This window comes from Entelurus aequoreus, linkage group LG23 (assembly GCF_033978785.1).
Source record: "Entelurus aequoreus isolate RoL-2023_Sb linkage group LG23, RoL_Eaeq_v1.1, whole genome shotgun sequence".
Taxonomy (NCBI): Eukaryota; Metazoa; Chordata; class Actinopteri; order Syngnathiformes; family Syngnathidae; genus Entelurus; species Entelurus aequoreus.
In genome coordinates, this window is record NC_084753.1 from 41,685,536 (window position 1) to 41,713,088 (window position 27,553).

General features: G+C 38.2%; 1 protein-coding gene across 1 annotated transcript in view; it reads left to right on the forward strand.

Annotated features, from left to right (window-relative positions):
* Positions 1-889: 889 nt before the first annotated feature.
* Positions 890-27,553, forward strand: part of LOC133641001 (ubiquitin-conjugating enzyme E2 D3-like) — a 36,233-nt gene continuing 9,569 nt past the window's right edge. The window contains exons 1-6 of the mRNA XM_062034777.1: positions 890-1,268; positions 12,511-12,574; positions 16,127-16,158; positions 16,246-16,323; positions 20,430-20,535; positions 20,722-20,815. Of these exons, the coding sequence (XP_061890761.1) occupies positions 1,245-1,268; positions 12,511-12,574; positions 16,127-16,158; positions 16,246-16,323; positions 20,430-20,535; positions 20,722-20,815 (398 nt within the window). The 5' untranslated portion in view covers positions 890-1,244. The remainder of the gene's footprint in view (positions 1,269-12,510; positions 12,575-16,126; positions 16,159-16,245; positions 16,324-20,429; positions 20,536-20,721; positions 20,816-27,553) is intronic.

Genomic DNA, 27,553 nt, shown 5'->3' on the forward strand with positions numbered 1-27,553 from the left:
TTTTTTATTCACATGTGAATAATGCTGTATAATAGACTGTATTTATATTATTCACATGTGAATAATGCTGTATAATAGACTGTATTTATATTATTCACATGTGAATAATGCTGTATAATAGACTGCATTTGTTATTCACATGTGAATAATGCTGTATAATAGACTGTATTTATATTATTCACATGTGAATAATGCTGTATAATAGACTGTATTTATATTATTCACATGTGAATAATGCTGTATAATAGACTGCATTTGTTATTCACATGTGAATAATGCTGTATAATAGACTGTATTTGTTATTTACATGTGAATAATGCTGAATAATAGACTGTATTTATATTATTTGCATGTGAATAATGCTGTAGAATAGACTGTATTTATGTTATTCACATGTGAGTAATGCTGTATAATAGACTGTATTCATATTATTCACGTGTGAATAATGCTGTATAATAGACTGTATTTATGTTATTCACATGTGAATAATGCTGTATAATAGACTGTATTTATATTATTCACATGTAAATAATACTGTATAACAGACTATTTGTATTATTCACATGTGAATAATGCTGTATAATAGACTGTATATATATTCACATGTGAATAATGCTGTACAATAGACTGTATTTATATTATTCACATTATCTATTATACGGCATTATTCACATGTGAATAACATAAATACAGACTATTATACAGCATTATTCACATGTGAATAATATGTGTTTCTTCTTGTTATCATAGGAAAATACTTGATTATCGTTATTGGAATTCTTAGGGGTTTATATTATACTGTTATCAAAATAAAGTTTTGAAAAAAAAAAAGAAAAAAAAAAGTCACATCCGGGCGGCCAGTCGTGGAGCAGCTGCACCGCCTCCGCGTCATAAAGCCTCGCTCAGACGGACGACCGCTAGTTGGCTAACGACATCGGCCGCAGCAGCTTCGTGGTCCGGTACTTTCCACCTGGCACACACATATATCTGCCTCCCCCGAGGAAACCACCATTAGGGGAAGACTACTGAGACGACCCGGTGGTTTGTGCTACAGCTAATAATAATAATAATAACGACAAACAAGGCGGTTTAAAGGCGCATACGTAATTACTTTAGCTTGTAGGCTAACCGCGCTAGCTCGAGGAGAAAGGCCGTCGAGTTGACACTTGCGTCAGTTAACCGACGAAGCATCCTGGCACAGCACGCCTGGCCTTCACCGAGAGGAACCACAACTACAAGATAGGATGGCTTTGAAAAGGATTAACAAGGTAAGGCCGACACTTTGCCGACATTAGGCGCTTGCTCGCTTCCTAGCCCGGGCTAGCTTACTGGGCTAGCTTACTGGGCTAGCTGGCTAAATCGCCCCTAGCGACCCGTACGTCGTAAAACATGTTCGTATGTCGTAAAACACGTTAGTTATTTAAAAAAAACAAACCAAAAAAACGCCAGCAATGTTAGCTGGTGGCGTTAAACGCCGCTATAACTTAACCGTGTGAAAAGTAGAAATGTCGGTAAGCGTCGAACTAACAGAAAGAGGCCCGACGCTTCTTATATAAACACTGCGTACATTTCACAATTAACACATCGCTGGTGTTCGGCCAATCTAGCGACGGTCCACGCATGCGCGGTTCCCAGAAAGCGTGAGTCATATTTCAGCGTGAGTGTGTTTTGCACGTCAATGGTGAAACATGTCTCTGGTATGTTGTCGTGCGTGTATGTACACACACAGCGAGGACCAACTAACCGAAGTCCCTTCTTTTAAACGCTGAAATGTGTTTACCGAAAAGCCGGGTGGGGTCAGCTGGCTTTAAAATAGCAGACGGGGCCTAAAAATAAATGGCGTGTGTGTGTGTGTGTGTTTATATGTCTCAGCTTTCTTTAACCCAGAGGTGTCAAAGTTGTTTTCACTGAGGCCATTTTATTAGTAAAACATTTTTTTAACTATGTCCAAAAAAGTATGGTAGGTTGAAATAGATTCTCCTCAAAATTGAGTGTATATTACTGTTACTGCTGTTTTATGGCATAAAAAAGGCAGCTCAGGTGCCAGAATTGTACTGTAAAATTTTCCATTAGTTTTTTTACTGTAAATAATAAAACTGCAATTTTACAGTAACATTTTGGCACTATTTTTTTTTCTTTTACCGCAAATAACAATTTTTCAGTATATTACTGTAAATGCTGAAACGACACCACAATATTTTACAGTAAATAAGTAGGTTTTTTTTAAAATATACTTTAGAGTAAAATACTGTAAAAACCATAGTAAATTTCAGTTTTCCCATGAAATCTATTGCAACTTTTCTAAATTGCGTAATTTGATGGATAACTTGCTTTTTATTTATTTTTCACTGAGGCCATTTTATTAGTATACATTTTTTTTAAACTAAAATGTCCAAAAAATATGGTAGGTTGAAATAGATTCACCTCAAAATTGAGTGTGTATTACTGTAACTGCTGTTTTATGGTATAAAAAAGGCAGCTCAGGTGCCAGAATTTTACTGTAAAATGTTCCATTAGTTTTTTTACTGTAAATAATAAAACTGCAATTTTACAGTAACATTTTGGCACTTTTTTTTTTCTTTTACCGCAAATAACAAATTTTTCAGTATATTACTGTACATGCTGAAACGACACCACAATATTTTACAGTAAATAAGTAGTTGTTTTTTTAAATTTACTTTAGAGTAAAATACTGTAAAAACCATAGTAAATTTCAGTTTTCCCCGTGAAATCTATTGCAACTTTTCTAAATTGCGTAATTTGATGGATAACTTGCTTTGACAGGTGTCAAAGTGGTTTTTCACTGAGGCCATTTTATTAGTATACATTTTTTTTAAACTAAAATGTCAAAAAATATGGTAGGTTCAAATAATTTCACCTCAAAATTGAGTGTATGTTACTGTTACTGCTGTTTTTATGGTAAAAAAAAAAGGCAGCTCAGTTGCCACAATCTTACTGTAAAATTTGCATTAGTTCTTTTACTGTAAATACAAAAAAATGCAATTTTACAGTAACATTTTGGCACTTAAGCTGCCAGGTTTGTTTTTTGTTTTTTTTTTAACCGCAAATCAACAACTGTAGATTTTTCAGTGTATTACTGTAAATGAATACTATAACACAATTTTTGTATGCATTTTATTACGTTTTTTTTTTTTAAATTAAAATATAAAAAAAATATGGTTAGTTGAATAATTTCACCTCAAAATGTAGTGTATATTGCTATAAATGAAAAATTACTGCTGTTTTTATGGGTAAAAAAAAGGCAGTCAGTTGCCACAATCTTACTGTAAAATTTGCATTAGTTTTTTTACTGTAAATACAAAAAAATGCAATTTTACAGTAACATTTTCGCACTTGAGCTGCCAGGTTTTTTGGGTTTTTTTTTTTTAACCGCAAATCAACAACTGTAGATTTTTCAGTGTATTACTGTAAATGAATACTATTACACAATTTTTGTATGCATTTTATTACGTTTTTTTTAAATTAAAATATTTAAAAAATATGGTTAGTTGAAATAATTTCACCTCAAAATGTAGTGTATATTGCTGTAAATGGAAAAATTACTGCTGCTTTTATGGGTAAAAAAAAGGCAGTCAGTTGCCACAATTTTACTGTAAAATTTGCATGAGTTTTTTTACTGTAAATACAAAAAATGCAATTTTACAGTAACATTTTGGCACTTGAGCTGCCAGGTTTTTTTTGTTTGTTTTTTTTAACCGCAAATCAACGACTGTAGATTTTTCAGTTTATTACTGTAAATGAATACTATTACACAATTTTTGTATGCATTTTATTACGTTTTTTTAATTAAAATATTAAAAAAATATGGTTAGTTGAAATAATTTCACCTCAAAATGTAGTGTATATTGCTGTAAATGGAAAAATTACTGCTGCTTTTATGGGTAAAAAAAAGGCCGATAAAATAATATTATTGCCATTATTTTTTGGAGACCAAATTAACCACTGATGTCATGACAATACATATTAATAGTATACCCTTTAAAATGTCCTTGTTTCTTTTATATTTTAACATTGTAATTAAAATGTAGACTTTTAAATACCAAGTTAAACAAGACAAAAACATAATACAAATAAAATTTACTTTGTAAGCAAAATGTTGCACTTGAATAAAAAAATCTAAATCGCTGGTGTCAAATTCAAGGCCCCGGGGGCCATTTTTATCTGGCCCGGAGGCCTGGAATTACCATGCGTCTATTTGTTTCTAAATGTAGTCAACTTTCTATTTTGACAGAAAAAAATGCAGTGTCATATATTTTAAACTTAACCTAATATTGCAACAAACATGATGTCACACATCCCGAATGTCACAATAAGTACTTAAAGATCTGCTTGACTCCTGATTTTGAGGCAACTTATCCATCAAATTGTACCATGTAAAAATTATTTCGGTAAAAAACTGGTAGCTCAGTTGCCAGAATTTTACCGTCAAAACCAAAACGTGTAATTGCTTTTCCATTTACAGCAATACACTGTAAAACGTAGATTTACAGTATACATTGTGGAAAAACACGGTACAATTTATGGTAACATTTCGGGCAGCTAAACTTTACTCTAAAATCTACATATTTTTCTTACGGCGTACGTAAAAAATACATAACAAAAAATTGTGTAATGAAGCAATTTAAGATGCGTATATTATTCACTGTTACACGTGGCCCTCAAAGAAAATGAGTTTGACACGTGTGATCTAAATCAATAAAATAGGTTCTGTCTTTAATGAGTAATGGGGGCCCCTCAAATATGCACAAGCAAAACATTAAACAAAATGGCTAAATAAAGTAATGTTGACCAAAATAATCGTGATTATTGTTGAATGTACTCAAAAAGTACTTAGACAAACTAAAATATTTGAACCAAGTTGTATTCTTTTTAAATAAATAAAATAAATATACTTTCTTGGCAGAGGAAACATTATATATTGTTCTGGCTTCATATGAGATGTATTATTTTCATTTGTGTGTTTTAAATATCTTTTATTGTAATGTGTGATCAGTTGTTTCACTTCCGGTTTATGTAACGTCTCATGAGTTCCCTTCCTGTGGAACGGAGATTGTTTCAACTTGACATTTTTGAGTTTATTGATAATTTTGTGCAAAAACAGCACATCCTTTTGTGTTTAATGAGAATACTGTATATCTGGGGCCGTACTTATCAAGCTTCTTAGAGTGCCATTTTACACTTAAGTCCTGAGAATTTGCGAAATTTAGTCCTACTCTCAAACTTAAGAATAAAAGCTTTTTATCAACGTTCTTAAGTCTAAGAATCACTCCTACTCTCCACGATATTTAAGAGACCTTCAGAGGTGTCTTAAGTGGTTAGGAGTTGTCAGCAGGGGATGGCACTGAGGCGAGAGAGACGTGCGCGAACGTTCAGGGAACGGAACAATGTTTTGGGTTTTTTTGATGACGAGCAGCTGATCAAACGGTATCGTTTAGACAGAGCGGATATTATTTTTGTCACAGATTTAATACTTTTCGATTCCTTGTTGATTTCTGCATGTGGCTGCAGTGGGCTAGTATATATAGAGCCACCCACACCAGTTTCAAATTAGTTGCCTAATTAATGAATTGGAAAGAAAATGTTATGACAGTAGCGTATGTGTGTGGCAGTGAGGTGAGTGACGTCAGTGAGTGTGTGGGCGAGAGAAGAGAGGGAGCGGTAGCGTGAGTGCCGGCGGGGACTAGTTTGTTTTGTATTATTTTGTAGTTTGTCAAAATATACACTCCCATTGTCCACTTAAATATTTCCAAGATATTTCTTTATTCTTAGACAGGGGATTCCCTTCTGTGATTGGTCATTTCTATGGACACAGAAATGACTTCACCTAAAATTCCGTTTACGGCACATAGTAATGTCGTAATTCAGCTCTGAGTGTGACACTTAAGATTCAGTCCTACACTTCGCTGAAAGTGTGAGTAAGACGCTTGATAACTAACTTTTAAGTGCAGCTTTCAGCGAAGAATTTATTTACTCTTAAGTCAACTCTTAGCAGACTTCTTAGGAGTCATTCTAAGAAGCTTGATAAGTACGGCCCCAGTTGTTGACACGGTACTGTTTGTACAAGGTTAGACAGGATAATGGGGGAAGACATGTTAGCATTCAGTCCGTCCGTATCAAAGTGCAGTTATGAATGACGGTTCTTTGATCATTTTCATTTAATACGGTAAAAACTAACCGTCAGGAGTTTTAAAGCGGTTGTCATTACTACCGTTTATTTGTAGTACGAATAGGGGATGATGTTTGTTAAGAAATTAGCGATTTTGTTGCCAGTATCGATTCCTTATCGATTTTCTTATCGGATCCAGGTAGGTTGTTGTATATGGAAAAAAACACAATACTTGGTTTAACAGAAATTTACTTTTGGCAGCCTTCGCTTATATTTTTGAAGAAAAAAATAAAATAAATAGATATTGACTGTTAGTGCCCCTTTTAATTGGGCCACTTCAGAAAAATACATGCAGGCAAAATCCTGCATTCATTTGTATTATTTATTAGACAGACCTGCAAACTCTGGAGTGGTGTAGGCTACAAGATAGCGTTACAGTTAGCCACTGACTGCTTAGGTAACGTTAGTCTAGCTAACATTACTGCGGTCCTGGTTGACATATTCGGTAATGCTATTTTAGCCTAAAGGCTACAAGTGAGCAGATATGGAAATGAACCGGCAACAGTTAACGTTAGTTACTCACCGGCACTATCACTGGGACTGCAGGTTGAAGCAGAGGAAGTGGGGCGTGCTTCGTCATCTCTGTCGCTGCTTCTCTAACCTTCAGGTTATGTACGGCCTGAACATGTTTCAACATGTTTGTTGTACTGCTCCCTTTCCAGGAAAGCCAAGCCTGGCAATAATAGCAGATAGCCATTTCCTCGTCGTATTTCTTAGTAAAGTGAAACCATGCCTTGGAGCGTTTTTTTCCTGGTCCGTCATTGTTGCTGCTTCTGTATCTGCTGCCGAATGACTGAGCTACGTCATTTCCTGTGACGTGCCACAGGACGTTTCCTGTGACGTGCCACAGGACGTTTCCTGTGACGTGCCACAGGACGTTTCCTGTGACACGGGATTCGTTCCCAGGGATTCGAATAAAGAACCAAATATTTTTCTTTACTATAGTGGCTGCGATAACGGGAGCCGTTTTCTCAAAAAGGGATTCGAATCCATGGAATCGGTTCTTTTCTTATCGAACAAATGGGAGAACCGGTTTTCGAACATCATCTCTCAGTACGAACACCCGTAGTCGCAGAAACCGACGCAAAAGAGTGACCGCTCTTGCAGATCGTCTTACTCGCTGAACACGCACATTTATTGAAAAAACACAAACTCTGATTCGAGCGTAAGAGATGGACTCGCCTCACAAAGAGTCAAAGATACTTAATGAAGGACAAGAGAATTCACCCCCTTCTTTGCACCTGGTGAAATCGATGAATGATGCATGCACATGGCGATTTAGCAACGCTGAAAAACTTAACCGATTTTTAATTTTCATTCATCATTGGTTAATTAATTGACTTATTGAAAATCAGCCCAGGCCTCTGACAGCTATGTCTGGACTAAGTTCCGGGCACTCCATGCGGTCCTGATTGTATTAATGTCGATTAGTTACACTCCATAAATGACCATAAGACTCTTGAACGCATCAAAATAATTCCCTCAATTCCCCCCAAAAAAGGATTAACTGTCTGGAATATAAAGATAATATAACTAGGGATGATGTTTGATAAGGAATTATCGAGTTTGAGCCTATTATCGAATCCTCTTATCGAACCGATTCCTTATCGATTCTCTTATCGAGTCCAGATAGGTTGTTGTATATGGAAAAAAAACACACAATATTTAGTTTAACAAAAGCTCACTTTTATTATATAATAAAAAAATATTGACTGTTACCCACCTAAAAAAATAAAATAAAAAAAATAAATATTGACTGTTGTTACCCAAAGTATATTAAGTGGGATTTTTCAGAGAAACAAATATATACAGTAACACAAAAACAAGCTGTCTCTGTGATCACTATAGGTGTAAAAATAATAATATAGTGTTAAATAAAATCAGTCCCTTGGGCACAAAACTGAAAATAATACAGCTCTCCAAAAAGTGCACTTCTGCTGCTATTTGACATAACTGTTTGTTATGATGCTTTGACATTTTTGCACTTTATTTCTTTATTGAAAGAAAATTCTATGAAGAGAAAAGTTGTTTGCAAATGTGGTTACAATGCTAAAAAATGAAAAGTTAAAGCTAAAAAAAGAAATACACTTTATTGAGTTAACATTTCTTTATAGGGGGAAAAATGTTCTGAGCTAGAGAATATAACAACTACACTACCCAGCATGCAACGGGAGTTAGGAGCATGCGCGGTATCCCCGAAAAGGGTTGCATGTTGCCACGCTGTGAAAGTAAACGTCAAGAACTCAGCCAACACGCCTCGTCTGCATTATTTATAATTAGACCGACAACACATATACAGTGTGATTTTGTTTTGTTTACAAGGAAAGAAAAACAAAAGTTAAAAAAGGGAGATATGTTGTGTATATATGTATGTGCTGCGGTTGTTTTAAGAACGTTGCGACAGCTGCCGTAAAGGAGGTGCGTTGCTAGCCTGGTTGCTATGTTTCCGGTTGGTCGTAAAAGTGTTCGTCATGTGTTTTACCCTGCTCAAATCTCTCAGTAAAGTTATTGGATGGATTATAGCTTTTGTTTTTAACTTTATTACACCTTGGAGCGCTTTTTCCCGTCCATTGTTTTCCTGCTTTCCCTATCTGCGCCTAATGACTGAGCTACGTGACGGCATTTCTTGTGATGTCCCACGGAGCATTTCTGGTCGGGACGGGATTCGAATAAAGAATCAACTCTTTTCCTTTACTATAGTGGTCTCGATAACGGGTACCGGTTCTCAAAAAGGGATTCGAGTCCGAGGACTCGGTTCTTTTCTTATCAAACAACCGGGAAAACCGGTTTCGAGTATCATCCCTAAATATAACATACATCCATAAACGTGGATTCATATGAAAAAGTGCAATATATTTATCTGGACAGTAATCTATTTATTTATATCTGCACCTTTATTGCTCTTTTATCCTGCACTACAACCAGCTAATGCAACAACATTTCGTTCTCGTCTTTACTGTAAAGTTCACATTTGAATGACAATAAAAGGAAGTCTAATTGATTAATCATTGTGAATCCAGAGCTAAATCGGTTATGATGGATGAGCGTATCTTATTATTGAACTTTCATGGTTGTCTCCAGAACCAATTGACGGGCAGTGGGCTTGATCAGATGGCGAAATGTTTTCTATATAAATACATGTATGTATCGGCATAACAAAAATGTTAAATTATTGTTTTGATCCACGCCAGCAGACATTCTGACAAAAAAAAAATTGCATTTGTGTACATCTATTAACAATCTTACAAAAAATAGATGTGCACTCAAGTAATTATTTGGATTACCTCTTTTAAGTAGTGTGAGAGGATACATACGATGCACGTTTGTTTGTGACCCTTCACCCGTTTCTAGGCCGAAAATGAGCAGTCCTGCAGTGTTTACATTGTAAATAGAGATGTGCGATAATATCGGCCGATAAATGCTTTAAAATGTAATATCGGAAATTATCGGTATCGTTTTTTTTATTATCGGTATCGGTTTTTTTTATTAATTTTTTTTTTTATTAAATCAACATAAAAAACACAAGATACACTTACAATTAGTGCACCAACCCAAAAAACCTCCCTCCCCCATTTACACTCATTCACACAAAAGGGTTGTTTCTTTCTGTTATTAATATTCTGCTTCCTACATTATATATCAATATATATCAATACAGTCTGCAAGGGATACAGTCCGTAAGCACACATGATTGTGCGTGCTGCTGCTCCACTAATAGTACTAACCTTTAACAGTTAATTTGACTAATTTTCATTAATTACTAGTTTCTATGTAATGATTTTATATTGTTTTACTTTCTTTTTTTATTCAAGAAAATGTTTTTAATTTATTTATCTTATTTTATTTTATTAATTTAAAAAAAAAAAGGACCTTATCTTCACCATACCTGGTTGTCCAAATTAGGCATAATAATGTGTTAATTCCACAACTGTATATATCAGTATCGTATCGGTAGATATCAGTAATTAAAGAGTTGGACAATATCGGAATATCGGATATCGTCAAAAAGCCATTATCGGACATCCCTAATTGTAAACAATTGTCTGTATATGCTTTCCAATTCTAATACTGCAGAAGCAATAAGTGGCACGACACAATGCGATTATTTGGCAACGTTGTTTAGCATTATCCTTAGTCCCATCATTTCTGCCTGTCAAAGGCATAAATTCACACTTTTGTAGTCTGTTCTAATTTGTGTAAAAATATTTCATTGTAATCTATTACATTGGCATGAACTGACAAATAACACTCAAGTAATTCTGCCTAATGATCAGTATTAGCATTGTTACTCTGGGGGCCAACAGAGACACAATAAAAAATGGACTTGCGACCAATTTAGCGTCCTGACTCAGTTTTTGGTGAAAACCTGCTCTCGGGAGATCGGTATGAGACCTCTGCAAAGTGTCATTAAAAATATATACATGTATATATTGAATTAGATCAGTGTTTTTCAACCTTTATTTGAGCCAAGGCACATTTTTTGCGTTGAAAAAATGCGGAGGCACACCACCAGCGGATCTCATTAAAAAACTAAACTGAGTTGACAGTAAAAAGTCGTCGTCGCAATTGTTGGATATGACTTTAAAGTAGGGGTCACCAACCTTTTTGAAACCAAGAGCTACTTCTTGGGTACTGATTAATGCGAAGGGCTACCAGTTCGATACACACTTAAATAAATTGCCAGAAATAGCCAATTTGCTCAATTTACCTTTAACTCTATGTTATTATTAATAATTAATGATATTTACACTTAATTGAATGGTTTAAAAGAGGAGAAAACATACAAAAAAATGACAATTACATTTTGAAACATAGTTTATCTTCAATTTCAACTCTTTAAAATTCAAAATTCAACCGAAAAAAAGAAGAGAAAAACTAGCTAATTCGAATCTTTTTGAAAAATATTTCACAAATATTCTTCGTCGAAAAAACAGAAACTAAAATGAAGAATTAAATTAAAATGTATTTATTATTCTTTACAATAAAAAATAAATTTACTTGAACATTGATTTAAATTGTCAGGAAAGAAGAGGAAGGAATCTAAAAGGTAAAAAGGTATGTGTTTAAAAATCCTAAAATCATTTTTAAGGTTGTATTTTTTCTCTAAAATTGTCTTTCTGAAAGTTATAAGAAGCAAAGTAAAAAAATGAATGAATTTATTTAAACAAGTGAAGACCAAGTCTTTAAAATATTTTCTTGGATTTTCAAATTCTATTTGAGTTTTGTCTCTCTTATAATAAAAAATGTCGAGCAAAGCGAGGCCTGCTTGCTAGTAAATAAATTAAATTTAAAAAATAGAGGCAGCTCACTGGTAAGTGCTGCTATTTGAGCTATTTTTAGAACAGGCCGGCGGGCTACTCATCTTGTCCTTACGGGCTACCTGGTGCCCGCGGGCACCGCGTTGGTGACCCCTGCTTTAAAGCATAACCAAGCATGCATCACTATAGCTCTTGTCTCAAAGTAGGTGTACTGTCACCACCTGTCACATCACACCCTGAATTTTTTGCTGTTTTCCTGTGTGTAGTGTTTTAGTTCTTGTCTTGCGCTCCTATTTTGGTGGCTTTTTGTCTTTTTTTTGGTATTTTCCTGTAGCAGTTTCATGTCTTTTTGAACGATATTTCCCGCATCTACTTTGTTTTAGCAGTCAAGAATATTTCAATTGTTTTCATCCTTCTTTGTGAGGACATTGTTGATTGTCCTGTCGTGTTCGGATGCACATTGTGGACGCCGTCTTTGCGCCGCAGTAAGTCTTTGCTGTCGTCCAGCATGCTATTTTTGTTTACTTTTGTAGCCAGTTCAGTTTTAGTTTTGTTCTGCATAGCCTTCCCTAAGCTTCAATGCCTTTTCTTAGGGGCACTCACCTTTTGTTTATTTTTGGTTTAAGCGTTAGATACCTTTTTGCCGAGCTCTCGACAGCACCGACACTCAACAACATTACATCATTTGCAGACTATAATTACTGCAAAAAATATTCTTGACCCAAATTAGATAATCTCCCACGGCACACCAGACTGTATCACATTATGCACAGTGGTTGAAAAACACTGAATTAAACTACGGCAAATACCAGCATCCTCTCCAAAATAGTTTTTTTTAACTTGTTACGTTCCCAACATCTCAAGTTTCGTCAACAACAATTAAGAACATAATTTTGCTGACACTAGTAAATGTATCCTTTGAACAATCTTACTGAGATCTGTTTTTTGGAGTCTTGTCCAAAAAACACTGGTGGAAGTACATAAAGCCATAACCCAGAAAGACATTGTCACTGTCAAATGAAAAACAATATCAATGTTTAATAATCATTTTTTATTGCTTTTTAGGAGCTTCATGACCTGGCTCGTGACCCCCCAGCACAGTGCTCCGCTGGCCCAGTGGGTGATGACAGTAAGTCTGCTTTTTAATTCATAAATCAGTCAAACATTTCTAGGGATGATGTTTGATAAGAAATTATCGAGTTCAAGCCTATTATCGAATCCTCTTATCGAACCGATTCCTTATCGATTCTCTTATCAGTGTTTCCCATAAACTGCCAAGATACCTGTGGCGGTGGGGGCGTGGTCACCATGACATCATCGAGTAATTTGCATAATTTGCTACAATGATATGATTTTCTCTAAAAAGGCTAAAAAAATGTATACTTGCTAATTAATACTAACAGTTTTGTTTTAAACGTCCATCCATCCATTCGTCCAACAATATAATTACAACACTTTATGTACATATTTATATACAGATTTGAACAATAAGTTATTCACTGAAATATATTTATTAATTGTGGTTCTTACAAAAAATATATCTTATAAAATATAAAAGCTAAAATGTCTCTTAAAGCTCTGCCCCTTTAATTAGTGCATACTAAATAATTTAACTTTAGCCTACTACTACAACCATATTATTTACCAGCAACATAAAGTGAAACAGAGGCAGAGGTGTCCTGCCACAGTCAATAACAAATACACAGAAAACAGTAGTGGTCAAATACAAATAAGGCAACAAGAGAAGTATCCTACACTTCTTTTGTAAAGTAAATCTGAACAGCCTATATGGGCATCTACATCAACTATATGATTTGCCTGAGAAGCTGGACAGGAAAAAAATTATATATATTTTTTAAAAATTAATTATTTGTGGCGGACGTAATTATTTCGTGGCAGGCCGCGACAAATAAATGAATGTGTGGGAAACACTGCTTATCGAGTCCAGATAGGTTGTTGTATATGGAAAAAAACACACAAGGTTTGGTTTAACAAAAGCTCACTTTTATTATATAAGAAAAAAATTAAATCTAATAAATAAATAAATAAATATTGACTGTTGTTACCCAAAGTATATTAAGTGGGATTTTTCAGAAAACTAAATATATACAGTAACACAAAAACAAGCTGTCTCTGTGATCACTATAGGTGTATAAATAATAATATAGTGTTAAATAAAATCAGTCCCTTGGGCACATAACTGAAAATAATACAGCTCTCCAAAAAGTGCACTTCTGCTGCTATTTGACATAACTGTTTTTTTTATAATGCTTTGACATTTTTGCACTTTATTTCTTTATTGAAAGAAAATTCTATGAAGAGAAAAGTTGTTTGCAAATGTGGTTACAATGCTAAAAAAATGAAAAGTTAAAGCTAAAAAAATAAATACACTTTATTGAGTTAAAATCTTTCTTTATAGGGGGAAAGATGTGATGTTATGAGCTAGGGAAAATAACAACTACACTACCCAGCGAGCAACGGGAGTGACGAGCATGCGCGGTAGTGTTATTGCATGTCGCCACCCGGCAGCTAAGAATGAGGTTATGAGCACTCTGTGAAAGTAAATGTCAAGAACTCAGTCATTAGACAGACAACACATATACAGTGTGATTTTGTTTTGTTTACAAGAAAAGAAAAACAAAAGTTAAAAAAGGGAGATGTCATAAATATGTATTTGCTGCGGTTGCTTTAAGAACGTTGCGACAGCTGCCGTAAAGGAGGTGCGTTGCTAGCCTGGTTGCTATGTTTCCGGTTGGTTGTAAAAGTGTTGGTCATGTGTTTTACCCTGCTCAAATCTCTCAGTAAAGTTATTCATTGGATTATACCTTTTGTTTTGTACTTTATTACACCTTTGGAGCGCATTTTCCGGTCCATTGTTTTCCTGCTTTCGCTATCTGCGCCTAATGACTGAGCTACATGACGTCATTTCTTGTGATGTCACACGGAGCATTTCTGGTCGGGACGGGATTCCAGGGATTCGAATAAAGAACCAACTCTTTTTCTTTACTATAGTGGTCTCGATAACGGGTACCGGTTCTCAAAAAAGGATTCGAGTCCGAGGACTCTGTTTTTTTCGTATCGAGCAACCGGGAAAACCGGTTTCGAGTATCATCCCTAAACATTTCATGGAAGGGATGTTTTAAAACAATATTGGTTAAAGGCAACAATAGATTACTTTACACAGGACCGCAATGTATTTGTGTGGGTGCTAGTGGCCTTTGTGTCATTTGCATACATGCATAGAAAAGTAACCATAACAAATTAATTCTCCAATAAAAAATGTTTGTATCACAAACACGTTTTTAGACTCAGACTGCGAGCCATACATGCGTTCATGTCCATCTCAGTGTCTAATAAGACTTGTTGCTAGTGTCTGATTACTTGCTAATAAAGTGTCATGTTTTGGGGGTTAGTCAGCATGCCTTGCCGTTTGTTGACAGGGGCGTCCTTTTGTGTAGGCGTTAATTTATATGTCCATGTGTTGCACTAGATAAGGTTGCATCACCACTTATGGAACATACTGTATGTGATAACTTTCTGCTGTTTGCACTATGACTGACATTGTTACATACCACTAGTCTGGGGGTCAGCAACCCCCGGCTCTTAAGTGCCGCCCTAGCATTTTTAAAAAAGGATTGAAAATGGAGAAATATGTGGGGGGGGGGGGGGGGGGGGTGCGGGCAATTGTTTTTTGTTTTAGTATGTTTTTTGTTTGAGGACAAACATGACACAAACCTTCCCAATTGTTAGAAAGCCCACTTGTTTAATATGTTTTGTGTATGTTTCACTGATGAGAGTATTTGGTGAACATCGTTTGGTCCTACTAATTTCGGCGGTTCTTGGACTCGCCGTAGGGTGGACTGTGACGCAACAGTTTGTTTACATGTAGCTCATTTTGTCCACCAAAAGTTTTATGCTGTGCGTGAATGCACAAAGGTGAGCTTTGTTGGTGTTATATACAGACTTGTTAGAGTGCTAATCAGGCATATTTGGTCACTGCATGACTGCAAGCTAATCGATGCTAACATGCTATTTAGGTTAGCCGTATGTACATATTGCATCATTATGCCTCATTTGTAGGTATATTTGAGCTCATTTAATATCAGTTACTTTTATCCTCTTTGTATATAATTTAGTTTTGCATTATCTGTATGTAATATTGGCTGCATGTCAGATCGTTGTTTCTGTGCCATGTTGTTCCAGACCACAGCAAACATTACCTAGCTTGCCAAAGATTGTAATAAATCCATTAAAAGAAGACAGCCTGTCGTTGCCTTTAACTTGGACACATACATCTATACCTTTTGGCCAATAAAAGCTATTAATTTCCAGGAGTTATCTCACTTTCTGAATAGCCTCTGATTTACTAATGGTTTCTAATGTTGTAAAAATGTGTACAATAAATAAATTTCTGACAACTAAGATTTGCTTCAGCCTGCGACGCAGTCATTTTGATTGTAAGCTATTATAGCTAATATAGACATTTAATTATCAGACTTGTATACGGCTTTTAATTTTTTGCGGCTCCAGACAGATTTGTGTTTTGTATTTTTGGTCCAACGTTTTGGGTTGCCGACCCCTGCGCTAGTCTGTCTGCAAATTCCTCAAGTAATTACATAGGATGTTTCATTTTCAAATTTCACACACTGTTATGACCCTTGATTGTTCTTTCTATCCACAGTGTTTCACTGGCAAGCCACAATCATGGGCCCTGTAAGTAGCAATGTCCCTTCACTAAAGTGTCAACATTGTGAAGCTGCTGACATGACGTGTGGACGGTGTCAAATGTCTTTCTTTCAGAGTGACAGTCCATATCAGGGGGGTGTTTTCTTCCTGAATATTCATTTCCCAACAGACTACCCCTTCAAACCACCCAAGGTAAGCTACAATTAACTCATAATGCAGTGTAACCTCTATGTTCTGAAATGTAGACCAGTTTTCACCCAGTGGGATGTTTAAGGGCAATAGAAAATGTCAGTCTCTCCTGGAAATATTTTGTTCCATTGTCCAATAGTTTCTCGGTCAAATTCCCACCATCAAAATGTTCCTTTACAAGTCAGGCAACTAGTTTTAAGTTTGGGTCGCAGCCTAAGCAGAGAAGGCCAGACTTCCAGACCTCTGCCTAGCTACATCGTCCAAGGCAGCTGGCTCTCGTGTGTCCTGGGTCTTCCCCGTGGCCTCTTACCGGTCCCACATGCCCTAAACACCTCCCCAGGGAGGCGTCTCGAGGCGCATTCTTACCAGATACTTGAGCCACTTCATCTGGCGGCTCTCGATGTGGAGGAGGAGTGACTTGGCTCCGAGCCCCACCCGAATGACGGAGCTTCACTCTATTTATAAGGGAGTGCCCCGCCACCCGACTCAAGCTCAATCTCCGCCATCTTGGCCCTTTCAGTCACAACCCAACGCTCATGAGTGTAGGTGATGGTCGGAACCTAGATTGATTGGTAAATGAAGAGCTCTGCCTTCCTGTTTAGCTCCCTGTTCACCACAAGGGGCCAAAGCACAGTCTGCATCACTCCCGACGCCGCACCGATCAGTCTGTCGATCCCACGATTTGCTCTTCCCTGACACTCCACCCCGAAATTCATGGACTCTGATTTAGAAGCGGTGTTTCTCATCCCAGTCGCTTCGCATTCGGCTGTAAACCGATCTTGTGAGACTTAAAAATTACAACTAGACCACATCTGCAAAAAGCAGAGACCTAATCCTGATGCCACCTTAGGGGAATTCTGTCCATAAAAGTTGTTAACAAAATGGGTGACAAAGCGCAGCCCTGTCAGAGTCCAACTCTCACTGGAAACTGGTCCGACTCACTGATGTGGAACAAGCTCTGACTCTGATCATACGGGGAGTGGACGCACGCAATCAGACGGCCTGATTCCCCATATTTCTGGAGTATTCCCCACAGGACTTCCCAAGGGACACGTTTGGGGAAAAATCCCATTTCACCCTCAAGGACCCGGCCGAGAGTATAGAGCTTGTCCACAGTTCCACGACTAGGACAAAAACCACGCTGGTCCTTCTTGAATCCAAGGTTTTAATATCTGGTGTAGCCTCCTCCTCAGTACATCGCAATAGACCTTACTAGAAAGGCTGGGAAGTGTGATGCACAATAGTTGGGACAGAGCCTCCGGTACCCCTTTATTAAAGGGGAACTACCAATCCAGAGGCACCGCCTCTGATGTCCAAGCAATGCAGCAGAGTCTTGTCATCCAAGACAGCCCCACAGTATCCAGACCCGTACCTTAAGGAAATCTGGGCGGAATTAATAAGATTTTTCTGGTTCCGACTCCACTTTCAATTCTGCTTAACGATTTGGTTCTTTATCAGTTCTCATCGATTCTTGATTTGATAAAAAAGAAAGCAAAAGGTGGATTAACATCAATAAGTTTAGAGGCAACCTGAGGTCTTAAGAGGCACAAACATAGCATAGAAAAAATAACTTTTGAAAATAAATACGAAACAAATATTCTGTAGAATATAACAAAGTAAAAAACAAATTTGAAAACATTTTAGTAATATTTTCAAAACTTGAGAATCTTTTCCGTCTTCCTAGAAAATACATTGGTGAAAGTCAATGCATTGGAATGGTTTGTTTAGATTGACACGGTGAAAGTGATGTACGACAGGCTCATAGCATGCAACTCAAGATATTTCAAGCCTCCTTTTTAATATAATTTTGATGGTTGTGGCTTACAGCTTGTAAAAACCTTGAATTGAAAATCTCAGAAAATGTGGGGTCTACAAAAACTGTAAGCTATAATCATCAAAATTCCAAAAGCTTGACATATCTCACTTTGTATGAGTTGATCACATTAGTTTCACATTGAAGTTGAATTGCTGATAATACACGTGTAATTACATCATCCCTATCCTATGGCATCGTAAGGGAATTGTTTGAACAATTGGCAAACAATTCCAAGGAACGCTTCTTGAACAAGAACCGGTTTTCTATTCCTATCCCTACTGCCACCAATGGGCTTCTTAACTACCCAAGCCACTTCAGCCTTTGAGACAGAAGAGCCCAAAAGCAGAATCCCCAGGCACTGCTTCTTCAGGAAGACAGGTTTTTGGGATTGAGGCCTCTTCAACCTTCTACCTTTTTTAACGACATTCCAAGTCCTGGTCAGCAGCACACCATCCCCACCATACACAGACGGTGTTGACAGTGCACTCCTTCCCCTTCCTGAGACAGCATCTTTTCAAACCTGTCTACATGTCATTCTTCAAGGCTTCGTCTAACTCCATGTCCAGGTTCCCTCGGAACATGGTTGACACACTTTCAGAGGTGGGAATTGAAACTCTGATGGGAGACTGCCAATCCCAATAGACCCTCCACAATACATTTTGGGCTTGTCAAGTCTGACTAGTATCCCCCGAACGATGGGAGCCAACTCACCACTAGGTGGCGATTGATTTAAAAGAACTGTCAAGGCATGGGACGCAAGTCCAACAACACAACCGCAAAGTCAATCATCTAATTGCGGCCCCGGTTTTCCTGGTTCTAGGTGCACATGGAAGCCCTTATGCTTGAACATGTTTATGGTGGACAATCTACGACCGGCACAAAAGTCCAATAACAAAACACCACTTTGGTTTGAATCGGGGTGGCAGTTTCTTCCAATCACGTCTCTCTAGGTCTCACGGTCGCTGCCAATGTGAGCGTTGAAGTCCCTTAGCAGGACAAAGGAATCAGTCGGGGAGCACTTTCCAGTACTATAAGAACTCCGAAGAGGACGGGTACTCTGAACTGCTGTTTGGTGTGTGAGCACAAACAGTCAGGACCCTTCCCCATCCCACCAGGGGCAAAGGGACATTACCTTCTCGTCTACCGGGCTAAACTCCAAGGTACAGACTTTGGGTTAGTTAGTTAAAGTACCGATGATTGTCACACACACACTTGGTGTGGTGAAATTTGTCCTCTGCATTTGACCCGTCCCCTTGTTCACCCCCTGGGAGGTGAGGGGATCAGTGGGCAGCAGCGTTGCCGCGCCCGGGAATCATTTTTGGAGATTTAACCCCCAATTCCAACCCTTGATGCTGAGTGCCAAGCAGGGAGGTAATGGGTCCCATTTTTATAGTCTTTGGTATGACTCGGCCGGGGTTTGAACGCACAACCTACCGATCTCAGGGCGGACACTCGAACCACTAGGCCACTGAGTAGGGGAGCTGGGGAGCAGCAAGTATTTCCACCCCAACTATCTCCTCTCCCTAGCTGCAATGCCAGAGCCGAAGTAAGTTCATCCCTTGTCGCAGTCTGGTTCCAGAGCCCTGGCCGTGCATCAAGGTTAGTCGGACTCCATCTATCCGGAACTTGTCCACCTCACGCACCAGCTCGGCATTCTTCCTACCCAGAGAAGTGACGTTCCACGTTTTTAGAGCTAACTTCTGAAGCTGAGGGTCAGACCGGACAGGTCCCCGTCTTCGGCTGCCACCCAGCTCACGATACACGCGACCCGTATATCCCTTCCCATGAGTGGTGAGCCCACCTTGCCTCTTCGGGCTGCCCCGTGACCACGGTCACCAGACGCTCACTATTCAGGCTTGACTCCAGATAAGGCGGGGAACTTGTGTCCATGTTTTCTTGACTTCATAGGGATCTTTTGAGCTGCTTTCTTTCTGGACCCTCACCTAGGACATGTTTTTTTTCTGGGGATAGAAGTCCCCCCGACAACTTACTGTAGCTCCTAGGATCATTGGTACGTGCTAGCTCACCGACCATCATAAGGAGAGGACAGCAGCCTTGAAATGAAGAGGTTTTCATGTGATGTTTGTATGCTGACATACTTGTTTAGCCCTAATATGGCCAATGCGTCATGACATTCAAATGTTAAAGTATAGTTTGTAAAAACAGCGAACATGTTTTTCAGGAGACTTGTCCTGAACTGCCCTTGTCATACCTGACATTCCACTGTGTGAAAAGAATCAAGATCTTCTAGCTCGGCGTGAATTTTCCTTCTTTTTTTGTTTTCTCTCTGCAGGTTGCGTTCACAACAAGAATTTACCACCCAAATATTAACAGTAACGGCAGTATCTGTCTGGACATTCTCAGATCACAGTGGTCTCCGGCACTTACCATTTCTAAAGGTAAGACCGCCAACTGTCATCTGCTTGTAAACTTTTGACGAGGAAGTTTGTCAGCAAATGATTTAATTGGCTAGTATGTTGGCTCGACTACCAGGAACTGTTTTGACATTTCATGGAATGACTCGTCAGTGTTTTAGATCACACCTGCTAATAATTGTTTTCACTCCCCACTCTGTCTCCATGTAGTTCTTCTCTCCATTTGCTCACTCCTATGTGACCCCAACCCTGATGACCCCTTAGTGCCAGAGATCGCACGAATCTACAAAACAGATACCTGCAAGTGGGTACTTCTTTCAAACCAATGTCAAAAATACCAAAATGTGTGGGGACGTAACATGCTTTCACTCTCAGGTACAATAAACTAGCTCAGGAGTGGACAGCCAAGTACGCCATGCTTTAGGGGGGTAAGCGCTGCTGCATCTTGGCTGGCGCCCTGGGATTGATTTGTATTTGATTAATCTACACAACTAAGTGTTTACAAAGTATATGTATGGATTTTTTTTGTACATGCGACTGATACTAATCTGTGTGTGCACATGTATTTGCTCTCCGGCAACGTCTTTTTCAGTTAGTTTCAGGTAAAGGAGCACGCACACACACGCACACCCAACCCTAGTTTACTTCCCCCGCCCATTAGTGAACACGCCAGGTTGCAGAGCAGGTCTAGATTGCCGGTCCAAAGAATGACGCGATCTTTATCCTGGACTAACGACAAAAGTCAAAGTCAGCGTTGAAAAGGCCCTTGCACCCGGTGCAACTATGCCAGGGGTCGGCAACCCAAAATGTTGAAAGAGCCATATTGGACCAAAAATACAAAAAAACAAATATGTTTGTAGCCGCAAAAAACTAAACGCCTTATATTAGGGGTGTAACGGTACACATAAATTTCGGTTCGGTACCTACCTCGGTTTAGAGGTTACGGTTCGGTTAATTTTCGGTACAGTAAGAAAACAACAAAATTTGTAAACAACGGCTTTATCCTTTTAACATTGGGAACACTATAATAATTCTGCCCACGTTAATCAACATTAAACTGCCTCAAGTTGTTGCTCAGATTAAATAAGATGACAAAACTTTTCTTCTACATATAATAAGTGCAACACTAAACAGTTTCAAGTCAACTCATCATGCTTAATTTATTGCAGCATTTGGGAAGCCTGGAGTTGATTTTTATTATGTAAATCAGGGGTGTCCAAACTTTTTCCACTGAGGGCCGCACACGGAAAAATTAGAACATGCGAGGGCCATCCATCCATCCATCCATTTTCTACCGCTTGTTCTTTTTGGGGTCGCGGGGGGTGCTGGAGCCTATCTCAGCTGCATTCGGGCGGAAGGCGGGGTACACCCTGGACAAGTCGCCACCTCATCACAGGGCCAACACAGATAAACAGACACATTTTGATGTTTTTCATTTTCAAACAATAACAAAATATATGATTTAAAAAATTAAAAAACATTTTTACCTTTAGGGCTCCCGGGGGGTCTGACTTAGACCCATAAAGGGTCTAAGTCATTAAAATGTTAAAAACAATTACATTTTTTATTTAACGCTTACAGTAAATCTCTACAGTATATCAAATTCCGGTTGATATAAAGTTAAAAAAAAAAAAAAAAAGGTTTTATGCCTTTTCTGTCAAAGACAACTTTGTTTTTTCATAATAAAACTGAAATATGCAGTATTTCCCCCACTGCCCAAAACATTCAGAAAGCAATGTTAGATGTGAAGTAATTACAGCCTTAAAAAGATCAATAATGCAGGACACCATTGATTTTAATTTATTATTATTTTTGAGTAATCACAGTGAAAAGATAAGTAAAATCCCATTAAATATATTTGGGATCCAAGAGGTGCCCCACTCAGAAAGTGATGCATTTTTATTAGTGTTTTTTTTAAATTACTTTTAACACTTAAGTTACAAGATCAACTTCAGATATATCTGTCCATTTTACGTTTGAACTATTATTTTGTTTGTTTTATGCTCTTTATCCAAAGAAAACGTTGATGTTTTTGTATGGCAACCTCACAATATTTTCTGCAATATTTTCCACATAAAACATTTTAAAGTGAAATATTTGAAATAATTGGAGCCTTGAATAGGTCAATAATCCATTATAACATTGATTTTTTTTTTTTTTTTTTGAGCAATGGCAAACAAAATAAAAAATAAAGATAGACAAAAGAAAAGAAAAACAGCCTGCATGGCAGCTTTGTGTCAACATTGCAACTTTTTCTAGTTAGATGTCAACTCATTCCACTTTTTTAAATGTTTTTTTACATTTTTGCAATATCATTTCCAGAATGTGTGGTGGGCCAGTAAACAATCAACTGCGGGCCACAAATGGCCCCCGGGCCGCACTTTGGACACCCCTGATGTAAATGTTATATTTTTATCAACATGTGATAGCAGGGACCCTGCCATTCAAAACTAGGCTGCTCCATTACTAATGATTAACGTAACTATAGCTGAAAAAATAGTACAATAGCAATAGGAGAGACTATTCATCCCTGAACACCATGGAGTTCATGTAGGATTTATGAAGCAGTTACATTATTATATCAACTATCAGAGACAAATTCTTCATTTAACATAATGTCCTTTTTTGCTGCTTCAACACAGAAAAAGGTAAAGTGAAATAACAGACAGGGCTTTGCTGTCCGTAACACACACACACACCGCAAAATGAGCTAAAGTTACGCTAAAAGCTAATTAGCCTTCACCTCAAGCCAGGACTGCGAGCGAGCTCAGCTACCGTTATGTTTCTAGAACGTCAACGGGCTCATAGTGATGTTACTAGTAGTTGACTGGAAGGTGTTTATTATCATTTGGGGAGAGTCCGCTGCCTGATGCTTACCTGCTAAACACCTACCTGCTCATGACGACGCAGAAGCACTGACTCCATGCGCTCTGAATATGCACTGCTGATTGGCTGTTAGCGCTCCGAATACACACTGCTGATTGGCTGTTACCGCTCTGTGTTGTAACCAATCAGATGGTTGTGTGGGTGGGACAATGCTGGGTGCTGCAGAGGACTGACAGAGGCAGGTAGAATGAAGCGGAGCAGCTTGTTAAGACTTTAGCTTAGGCGGCTACTTCATATGTTCGTGTGGAAACTCGTTCGGTACACCTCCGAACCGAACCGAAACCCCCGTACCGAAACGGTTCAATACAAATACATGTACCGCTACACCCCTATCTTTATATAAGTGTTATCATGGGCGGTAACTCGAACGAGTATGACGATCCTCCTGGTAGGGGTGTATCCCTTTTATGGAGGATGCCTGTGCGTGACTTTGCTTTACGTGGGGAGACTGGTGCACAGACAGTCACCACACGATCCTTGACAGAAACGGGTCAGGGTCCAGTGGCATGGAGTCCAAGACGACTGGGGACCTTTTTCTGCTGCAGCCTTCTTCCGCCATCGCAGCCGTTGTGGTAGTTCTTAAATCTACCGTCTTCCGCATGCTCCGCCGTTGAGGTCTTCACCGTATCCCTGGCTAGGGGGCAGTCAGGTACTAGGCCTTTGCCAAGGGCTACCTGGGGTAACAGTAGTAAAGGGGTTAACCTCCTAGTGCCCCAAGACCCCATAGAGGAGCCTCCATTGCCGGATGCACTTTAACGTCATGCCCAGGACACTATAAGTGTTATAATGAAGACAACTCATGATGTAGCTGTATTAGCCTACTATCAAAAGGACTATTTGTCGCGGACTGACACAGATCTTTGTTGACAGAAATGTAATATTTATTCTACACATTTTTACAACATTGGAAAACATTATTAAAATGGAGGCTTCTCAGAGTGTGACATAACTCTGGGAGTTACTGGCTTAGAATGGTCAAAGTTATAGATGTTTGTTTCCAAATTAAAGGAAATGGCAGGCTGTCTTCTAATGGATTTATTATAATCTTTGCAAGCTGGGTAATGTTTGCTGTTGTCTGGAACAACTTTGCACACAAACTATGAGAAATGCAGCCAATATTACATACAGATAATGTGTCATGAGACATGCATATATACATTAAATACACAGAGGACATAAGTACAATACATTTAAGCCTACAAACAAGGCATAATGATGCTAGCCTAAATAACATGTTAGCATCGATTAGCTTGCAGTCATGCACTGACCAAATATGCCTGATTAGCACTCCAACAAGTCCATAACATCAACAAAGCTCATTATTGTGCATTCATGCACAGTATAAAAAGTTTGGTTGACAAAATGAGACAGAAGGGGTGCCATACAACACGTCTTACTGTGGCAGGGTCGGAGAAAGTTGTACGAAAACTACAGTGAGTTCAAGGACGGCTTTAATTAGTAGGACAAAACGGCGCTCGCCAAATACTCATCTGTGAAGCATGTTTACTATAAACAGTGGGATTTCTAACCATTAGGAAGGTTGGTGTCATGTTTGTCCTACAGGAACCAAATTATAACAAAACATTTATTTTTTTCAGCCATCTTTTTCCATTTTCATACATTTTTTAAAAAGCTCCAGGGAGACACTAGGGTGGCGCTAAAGAGCCACGTATGGCTCTTGAGCCGCGGGTTGCTGACCCCCGTGAGTCGGCGGGCAAGCATGACACACGTGGTCATGTCACTCCCAATGCCCTCACCCACCACCCAACATTTCGGGAAGATCGGAGCATGCAGAAGGAAGTTACCACTGTTACAATTTTCCACCACAAGGGGGCGATATTGGTGTGGATGGCAACATCTAGTCCCGATCAGACCTCAACCTAAAAGCCACATATCAGTAGGCCTGGGGGGTAACAATATTTGCTGGACTTACAAATTATTGCCATTTATTTATTTTTTTGAGCCCAAATGAACCACTGATGTCGTGACAATGCATAATAATGGCAGTATACCCTTTGAAATCTTAAAATGTAAATATCAAGTTAAATCAAAACAAATAATACAAATAAAATATACTCTGTAAGCAAAATGTTGCACTTAAATAAAAGAATCACACCTAAAATCAATAAAATAGGTTCTGTCTCTGTTAAGACCAGAGTGGGGGACCCTCAATAATACGCGACCGAAAACAAACGTCAAAAGTGGTAAAGGAATGGTTAAATCAGGCTAGAATGAAGGTTTTAGAATGGCCTTCCCAAAGTCCTGACTTAAAACGTGTGGACAATGCTGAAGAAACAAGTCCATGTCAGAAAAGCAACACATTTAGCTGAACTGCACCAATTTTGTGGTCAAAAATTCCAGCAGAAGCTTGTGGATGGCTACCAAAAGCGCCTTATTGCAGGTAAACTTGCCAAGGGACATGTAAGCAAATATTAACATTGCTGTATGTATACTTTTGACCCAGCACATTTGCTCACATTTCCAGTAGACCCATAAAAGAAGCAAACTTCATGAATGTTTTTAGTGACCAACAAGTATGTGCTCCAATCACAAACAAATAAGAGTTGTAGAAATGATTGGAAAGTCAAGACAGCCATGACATCATGTTCTTTACAAGTGTATGTACACTTTTGACCACCACTGTACGCCTGCTTTCCAGACTTGTGTGATGTTAGTCTCTTTTAAAGGCAGCAGTCATTGGAGTATTGAGAGAGTTTGGGTGTGGCCACGAGTCTATGTGTGTGTGTGTGTGTGTACGTGTGTACTTAATGGGGACATGGCTCTGTTTACACAGTCACCTTTCGGGGACCTCTGATGGTATGGGGACAAAAAAACAGGTCCCCTAAAGGGAAACCTTTTTAAATGATAGTCAGATCCATTCTGAAGATGCCTAAGTGATTTTTAAGCTTTGGCCCATAAAACATGTTTACTGCTTAGTTTGAGTGTGAGACTTTTTTTTTTTAAATGGTCCTCAGTAGTCACGTACAAATGTGTGTGAATGATGCAAAATGATTTAAATGTGGTCCCCATGAACCATATGAAGTCTTTTTCCCCAGGGTCCCCAGTAAGAATGATCAGCACATTACTTCATTAATCCAGAGATTTAAAGACGTTAAGGCTGCAGCTAGCGATTATTTTTCTATCGATTAATCTATAGATTATTTTTTTCGATTAATCGGTTCATCTATAGATTTTTTTTTTTTCGATTAATCTATAGATTTTTTTTCCTTTTACCGATTATTTTTTTATTCAAAATGAAGATGAAAAAATACATGTATGCCCGTTTTTTCAAAAGGCATGGCTTTTATTTACAAAAAAAAAGAAGTATGGCCACTCAGTCAACATTGACAACAACATGAGTAAATATTCTGTAACAATGTAAACATTTAAAACTTTTAACCTTTAACAAAATTAAAAGTAGCTTATTTGCTTTTTAATGTGCAAATATAAGTCAACATCCAGTGCAAATCTTAATATTCTGCAATAGTATAAGCATTTCAAAAGTAAAAGTATTGCTTATTTTGCTTTAAAATGTGCAAAAATAAAGATAAACATCCAATACAAAAAAGTGTAAAACGAAATATTCTGTAACAGTGTAAACATTTCAACAAAAGTGAAAGTATTGCTTATTTGCTAAAATGTGCAAAAATAAAGATAAACATCCAATACAAAAAAGTGCCAATCTAAATATTCTGGAGCACTGTAAACATTAAGTATTGCTTTTAAAATGTGCAAAATAAACATCCAGTCCAACACAGTACACAATAACCAATTCTACTCATTCCAGTGAGTGACTAACAGTTGTAACAAAGAAAGGTTAGCATGTCTACATGCTCTGCTTCTTTTCATGCTTACAATATTCTCAGCAGCTGAAAATAGGCGCTCAGAAGGGGTCGATGTGGCTGGAACTGAGAGGTAATTAGCCTTCACCTCAAGCCAGGACTGCGAGTGAGCTGAGCTGCAGTTGAAGTTTCTAGAAGGTCAACGGGCTCATAGTGATGTTACTAGTAGTTGACTGGGAGGTGTTTATTATCATTTGGGGAGAGTCCGCTGCCTGATGCTCACCTGCTAAACACATATCTGCTCGACGCTGAAGCGCTGACTACATGCGCTCTGAATACGCACTGCTGATTGGCTGGTAACGCTCTGAATACGC